Below are 8,105 nucleotides of genomic sequence, written 5' to 3'. Positions count from 1 at the left end.
TTTTTTTTTTTGTTTGTTTGCTTCAGAAGTTATGCCTCCTTCTGCCCTACTGCTTTACAGTAGGGGTACTCATTTATTTATTAGATTTTATTTTTTTGTGACCTAGAATGGTAGGGATCAATGGTTTTTCTGAAAACAGCTTTTTACTCATTAGCTACTTCATATATGCTTGTGATGAAAACRATTGTGACAGTTTCACTGAAGATTTTTGGCAGGCTAAGGAGGATCTTGCCCTAATAAGTTGTAGTTGAAACTGAAAGTTTAAGTTCCAGCTTTACATAAAAATTCATAAATCAAGGTTATCTTTGTCCAGACTATTTTTGAGTGTTTTATCCACTGTCTTTGCTTTTGGTGTTGTCTGCCTCAAATTACTCTGTTAGAACAGCAGCATTTTGTTTAAAGGAATTGCTTGATTAAATTATGGTCATGCACAGCCTTTTTAARCAATGTGAAGTCACAGATTCACTGAATCACTGACATGTGAATTGAACTGGAAGCTGAGCTTGAAGACTGGATTATAGATCAGAAAAGTGCCAGAAGGTTTTGAAGATATTTAAACTGTCAGAATTGGAGTGTTGAGACAGTACAAAACACAGCTGGCACAGTTGTTACTTGATGAGCAGTGCAGAAATGKTGCACATAGGTGATGAGCTCAGTATGTTCTTGGAATTATGAGAACCTTAAACGTGCTATTGGTACAACCAATAACGTACAGAGAGCTAGAGTAAGTAAAGAGTAAAGCATGGGGCTATAAATTGTCAGTGATTTGAAGAAGGGGTTTAGACAGAATAGGCAGGGTGAGTAGGGGATCAGTCCTCCATCCTTTACGTATTAAAAGGAAAGAGAAATAGACTAGAATAGCTCTGTGTTATTGTGGGAGCAACATTTTGGTTAAAAATTACACTCTAATGATTAAAGTAGTCTGTAGCCTCACAAGTTAATCCAGAGGTATTTTTTTTTCTTGTTACCTGAGCATGTCTTTACTAAGAGAATTCTGTTGAGTGTATCCCAGTTACTTAAAGCATTACATTCTTAAATGTTTAGTATACGTTCTAACAGAATTTTAATAATATGCAATTAAACCATTTTGAAAAAAAATGTCATGTGAGGAATTAGTTGCAAAGGAAAAATACAGAAAATTGCCAAGATGGTCAYGCTCCTTTTCTTTGCAGACAGGATGGAATCCCTGACTTCTTCACCAGACTCAGGAGATAAGAAATTGAAGATAACACATGTAGAATGCCATCCTGAGTGCTTGGTTATAGTGTTCCAGGCCCAATGCAACGCAGAATGTGAGCTTGACTATCACATACTACAAAAAGAAATACAGCGTGTGTTCAAAGTAAAAGATGATATCTGTGTTGGTGGATCTTGCTTGGTGGAAGACACAGAGGGAGAATGGCATAGAGGAAGAGTTCTGAGAAAGAAAGGGAATATCTGTGAGGCTTTTCTTATAGACACTGGACACGTGTTGGCTGTTGAGGAAACACATCTTGCTGCTGCTTGTGATGAATTGTTTCAGCTGCCTCCAAAGGTGGTTTTGGGTGTTTTTGCAAGCATACTTCCTCTTGGGGAAAGATGGGGTCCAAAAGCCATTAACTATTTTTCATCTCTGGTAGGATTACAGATCACAGGTCATGTGAAGGCTGTTACACCATATCAGCTGTTTATTCTAGAAGTGCCTAAGATTATTACTGATGTTCTTGAACTGAAGCTAGGTAAATTTATTGATGGAGATTCATTTTGTCTTGTTGTAGAAACTTTAGGAGCACTGCCACAAGGAATGCTTTGTAAGAGATTGCCACAGCTGTTCAAACAGAAGTATCCATTCAGGGAGTTGCTTACCTTAAAYAATTCTGAGAAACCAGGAGATTTTTGGCATGTTCCAGATCAACTCTTTCCGTGTCTACCTGTTGGCAGTAAAGAAAATGTAAAAATAACTGGTGCAATAAGCCCGAATAAATTTTATTGTCAGATACAGAAATGGCATAAGGAGCTGGAATATTTGACTGGAGCTATGCATTTGTACTATGAAGCTCTCGTTGGAGAAAATACTATATCTTGTGATAGTTTAGGGCTGCTCTGTGCTGCCAAGAGGCAAAATGGACAGTGGCATAGAGGAGTGATAAAACAATTTCTCTCTGACCATGTGGAGGTGTGGTTTATGGATTTTGGCATTATTGAAGCTGTGCCACCTAGTTGTATTTGGAAACTTAAAGCTGAGTTCATGACATTACCAATGATTTCATTTCCATGTGCGCTGTCTTGYTTTGGTAGTCAGGATGAAACAGCAGTAAAATTTCAGCTCAAGGAACTCACACAAGCCTTGATAGGACAAACTTCTGTGTGTATCCATGTTGATTTATACAATAACACTGAACGCTTGTATTATATTACACTGCAAAAACAAAATGTTGGAATTARTGCTGAGCATCCAGAAAACCGGAATGAGACAGCTGCACCATGTGTCTTGCCTTTGGAAACAAAAACCAGAAGTACTGCCCTAAACTGCAAACCATGTCCTGATAGATACACTTCATCTGAGAGTTACTCTGGAAACAAAGATACAAAAACCTGCTTACCTGAACGGGATATTTTGTTTTCCAGCCACTGCAAGAGAGAAGAGATGCAAATAAACTCTTTTTATGGAGCTTTTGTCGTATATGTCATAAATCCATCTGAYTTTTGGATTCAAACATGTAGATACCAGAATGAGTTTCAGGCCTTGATGAAAAACATTGCCTGCACATACAGTCACTGTAGAGATGATGAGATGGTACTTAAAAAGCCAGAACCGGGGTTGCTGTGCTGTGCCCGGTATAGCAGGGATGGGTGTTATTACCGGGGTGTTGTCACTAAGGTGTTTCGTGTTAGCATTACTGTTTATTTTTTGGATTTTGGAAATACAGATACAATACCGTGTCACTATGTGAAAACATTGCTCCCTGAGTATGCTGATTTGCCAGCTTTAGCTATGTGTTGTTCCCTTGCATGCACATTTCCTGTTGATGGTGTGTGGGTTAAGAAGGAAACTGATTTCTTTAAAAATGTAGTGTTGAACAAACCACTGCTGCTTCATGTCATTGAAAAGCAAAACAATAAGTACATTGTTAATGTGCAGTGTCATACTGGTTTCCTGCAGGGAAACGTTGCCACCTGTATGGTTCAAGCTGGTTATGCTGAATATCGGCTAAAACCACCRGATTCTGTTCTAAGAGCAGCAAAAAAGGGGCACAACTGGAATCACTTCAAATGTAAAAAAGAAAAAATGAATGCGGAGAACCCTGGTAATATTTGCAAAAATAAGGTATCTGAAAATGGAGACATACTTCAGAAAGAAAAGTTTTTAAATACACCGGAAATGCCTACAGAATCTGTTGCACCATCCTGTTTTGGAGAAGGTGCTGTGTCTAAAACACATAAATCAGTATGTGAGGAAAAATTAGTTTATAAAGAGCTTGTGTTTAAACCAGGAGCTGTTTATGAAGTGGTGTGTTCTTGCATTTTTTCCCCATCAGATTTTTCATGTCAGCTGCAAAGCAAACTTCCAGAGCTGAATAACTTAATGGGACAAATTCAGATTTACTATAAAAATCATACCAATCCCTACAAAACTGGACAGGTTGCCTGTGTTGTTAAGTGTCCCAAAGATGGGAAGTGGTACAGAGCATCTGTTGTACAGCAGGTATCCACAAATGAAGTTGATGTGGTTTTTGTAGACTATGGTTATCGGGAAAGAGTTTCACTTAAAGATCTTCAGGGTGTTCTTCCAGATTTCCTAATCCTAGAAAGTCAAGCGTTTCGATGTGGACTTAAAAACATAGTCTTACAGACTGACTCACTTAATTGGTCTGAAGAAGTGCATAGGCAATTTGAAGACTTCATTTCTTCTTCTAGAGGACCRCTGACTTGCACTATTTATGCTCTTGTTCGTGTGAGCCCTGACTGTTTATGCAACGTAGTTGACTTACAGACTCCGCTTATTAGTGTAGAGGAATTCCTCAGAGAGCGYGGTCTCACCCAGTCTGAATATATTGGACTGAGAAACCTTTCATCTTTGGGTTCTCTGTACAGTTTTTGTTACTCGTCTTTTAATATAAAAATTGGAGGTGAGGAGGAGGTTTATATAACTCACATAAACAGTCCTTCAAAATTCTATTGTCAGCTTAATCGAAACACTAAAACTCTTGAGGCATTGATGAAGAAGGTTAGTGACGTAAGTAAAATGTCAAATAATGCAAACTGTCAAACCAGCAATACACGACTATGTATAGCCAGATATGTTGAAGATGGTCTTTTTTACAGAGCTTTAGCTTTTCCTGTGGAATCGGCATCCTTTCTGTCCGTTGACTATGTGGATTTTGGCAATAGGGGTATGGTGGCGAGAGACCAGTTGATGCCGATTCCAGATTCTGCCACTGACCTACTATTCACACCTATGCAAGCTATTAAATTCTATCTGTCAGATCTTAGGGGGACAGAATTTCCAGCAAGAATTACTACATGGTTTGTGAAAACATTCCTTGGTAAACTGCTGAAGGCTGTAATTTTATCCAGAGAATCAGATGGAAAGATTGTTGTGGAGTTGTATGATGGACAGCTCAAAGTAAGTCAGAAAATTAAAGAAAAGGTATTGGAAGAGTTGGCCCAAGAAAGCCGCACAGAACAATTTAGAAGTAATGAAGGAGGGATATGTCACATGGAAGATGACACAGAAATTAATAAAGCAAGTGTTAAAGATCCTGAAATACTTAAATTGAAAACTGAAGTGAAATGTGAAGTCTATGATGTGTATTATCAAACAGATACTGGTGAGAATTCTGGAAATGAAGAGCAAACTGCATGTACCACACCAAAGCTGTGTAGTGGATTCTCAAAACAGCAAACTTTGCAAGACAGCAAAGAGCAAGGTTTTAGAAATACTTCTAGTGCTGTTCCGGAAAACAAAGAACCTCAGATTGGGCAACCTGCTTCTCACTCACTCTCTTATTCTGCTTTAAATTCAAAGAAAAAAACTGCAAATGCTCTCTCTGAATCTCATAATAAAAGACCAAATTGTACAGGTCAGCAGGAAAAGAGTAATAAAAATATACCTACATTATCCAGTCTTCCTCARCGTGATATTCAGGTGAATACTGAAGTAGCAGGTTATATTTCTCATATGAATAGTCCATCAAGTTTCTATGTTCACTTTGCAGAGGATGAAAACTTAATAATAAAACTAGCAGATGATTTAAATGAAACCTTGGAGAATAGAGGTCGTGAAAATTGCTTAGATGTGCTCAGGGTAGGGGATCTCATTGTTGCAGAGCACGACGCTGATTGTTTTTACTATAGAGCAGTTATTAAAACTCTGAAATCAGGAAAGTCCTATGAGGTGGAGTTTATTGACTATGGTAATGCTGCAGTTGTAAGTTCATCAAAAATCTGCAGGATTCCAGAAAAGTTCTTAACTTTGCCAAGGTTTAGTGTTCATTGTTTCCTTAGCAGTGTAACAAGTGTTGCTGGTGAAAACTGGACTAGGGGAAGTGCTGCTTATTTTGCAAGAACAGTAAGTGACAAGCCAGTAGCTTGCAAGTTCTTACAGCAGCATGGAGAAAAGTGGGAAATAGATGTAATTTGTAATGGAGAATCTTTGTCCAACAGCCTTCTGCGGGAAGTAGACAGCATAAGGTGGAAAAGCACATGGGTATTTGATTTGGAAAATAAGCCTAAACAAAATGGTAATTCTCGAAAGTCTAAGAGTGGTTTAGGTGGTCAAAATAAAACCAAGGCTGCTAGGGTGAAAAATACTTCTGTAAAACCTGTAAGTATCCTTCCTCAAGTTTTAAATTCTGGACAAGTAGAAGCAGCAGAAGTAGTTAATATTTCAAAGAGTGGAGAATTTTATGTACAGTTAGTTAAAAATTCGCAAATACTACATGAGTTAAATGTAAGGATTGACAAAGAAGCACGAAAAAGTGATTTGCTTAAAGTGGATGACATTGAACAAGGACTGGTATGCATTACGCAATCTGAAAGGAACTTAAAGTGGTATCGATCAAAAGTGATAAAGAAGTTTATCAGGGAAARGTTAATCCTAGTTTTTTTCATGGATTATGGCACTTGTGAGATGGTGTCCTTAAACAGGGTAAAGATGCTCAGTGATGAGATTAAAAGTATTCCTAAACAAGCTGTTTTTTGTAAGTGGATTTGTTTTAAAAACCTGAAAAAAATTCATTTAGACCATGTAGTAAATGCACTCCTGGATTGTGAAATAAGGATCTTGTTTTTAAGATACTTGAAATCCTCTAGTATCTGGGAGGTAGATATTTTAATAGGTGAAGTTACGCTTCAGGAGTATTTGAACCAGCTGTTAAGTCATTGTTGTGCAATTGTTGGACCAGAAAAACGTAGTAATACAAACAGTAAAGAGTCTGGTCCATCATTAAAGATAAATTCACTCATGTGGATGCTGCTGCGCAGTGGCAGAACATATCCTGGATGTGCRACTGCGGTTACTGATCCGTCAAACTTCAGCATCCAATTTGAAGTTTTCTTTGATTGCATGCGAAACTTGTCCTTGCTGCTCTCTGACCTTCCTGACAACTTGCCAGCTCTGCCAGAAGAGCATGTGRTGCCTGGTGCTATCTGCTTGATTGAATTTGGGCTGGAAGCAGAGTGGTACAGGGCAGAAATTAGTGAAGTAACAAGTCAGTCTGTTTTTCTTACATTTATTGATTATGGCTTTCTGAGGAGCATCCCTTACTCTGATATCCATAAACTTAAAGTTCTTCCAGAAAGTCTGTTATATTTGCCACGCTTGGCACACTCCTGCTCTTTGCATGATACAGTTCCTGGCAAGGGGGAACACTGGAGTGAGGAGGCTATYCTTCTGTTTCAGAAGCTTCTTCATAAACCAGGTCTGATATTTCATTTTATCCACTATGGCTCTGAAATGAAGTTAGAGGTGGATGTTCTGTGTGAGGATAGCAATCTGTCTGATGCCTTAATTGCKGCAGGCCATGCAGTTTGCTCTCAGAGTAGGTGCTGTCCCATTCCAGTTGACAGACTCTAATCAGAAAAAAGAATTACAAGTGAAGTGGCCAGATTCTAGTTACTATGCTTGCCTTTGTGAGCCCGATTATAATTATGATGAAAATTCTGATTTTGCTGACAGAAGTCAGGCAAACAATAGAAAGAAAAAAAGCTGTTTGAAGCACAGTATTAGCTAAAAAAAGTTTCAAAGAAGGAAGTCTGGTAAAGTGGCACCTGGAATATCATTARCAAAGGATGAGAGTTTATACAACACTGAAAGAAAAGAAAACCTACAAAAGATGGACAGTACTGTGAAGATGTTGGAATTTTTTCAGCATTATGATGACAAGAAAAGTTAAGTTGTCATAATACAGAGTAAATCTGCTACCAGAAACATTGGCTGGGASTTGTGATTCTGATTTTCTACAGTCTGGAAAGACAGTGTATGAAGCTACTGTCAAAAGAATTAGTTGAATAATGACAAAGTAGGCTGCAGTTAGAGGAAGCACTACTTCAAAGAAAAATGAACCAAACAACCTTTTTGTCGGAATGCTCTTGAAGTTTTCGTGTGTATATATTTAAAATTTATTTGCAGTAACATCTGGTTTACAGTGGTGATGTCTTCATGTTTTGGATGCTTAGAAAACAAAGATGCCAGACATACTCTTCTCTTTGTTTCTGATTCCAGAATTTCCACATGAGAACAGTCTTTCTTGTTATAAGAACGTTTGCTACTATTAAGCCAAAAATCTGGATCCCCATTTATGGGAGAAACATGCATTAAGTTGTTTTGAGTTAGCTCTTGATGTACAGATGCTGTTGTCCCTTCTGAAGGTTCTTTTGGTGTCTGAGTTGCATCATTTTGGGGTTTTTCACTCTGTCGAGTGTGTGTGTTCCACTGATCTCTCTCCTTCATCTCCCTCCCCGTCTGTCAGAGTGAAGCGAGGGACAGGTTGTCTTTTTTTTTTTTTTTCTCCAAGTACTTAGTCAACACACTGTCAAGTCAAAATACTGTTTGTATCCTAAAGGGAAACATTCAGAGCCTTTTCTTTTTTTCTCCTTCGTGGGAGGAGGAAGTTTCAGAACTG

At 38.2% G+C, this 8,105-nt stretch overlaps 1 protein-coding gene across 1 annotated transcript in view; it reads left to right on the top strand.

The window, feature by feature from the left end:
• Positions 1–7,749, top strand: part of TDRD15 (tudor domain containing 15) — a 16,241-nt gene extending 8,492 nt beyond the window's left edge. Inside the window, exon 2 of the mRNA XM_057390397.1 lies at positions 1,212–7,749. Coding sequence (XP_057246380.1) covers positions 1,212–7,057 — 5,846 coding nt within the window. The 3' untranslated portion in view covers positions 7,058–7,749. The remainder of the gene's footprint in view (positions 1–1,211) is intronic.
• Positions 7,750–8,105: the final 356 nt, after the last annotated feature.

The sequence above is a fragment of the Malurus melanocephalus genome, unplaced genomic scaffold (assembly GCF_030028575.1).
Source record: "Malurus melanocephalus ecotype Western Australia unplaced genomic scaffold, MMel_1.1 scaffold_26, whole genome shotgun sequence".
Taxonomy (NCBI): Eukaryota; Metazoa; Chordata; class Aves; order Passeriformes; family Maluridae; genus Malurus; species Malurus melanocephalus.
This window is presented reverse-complemented; position numbering and strand designations above follow the sequence as displayed.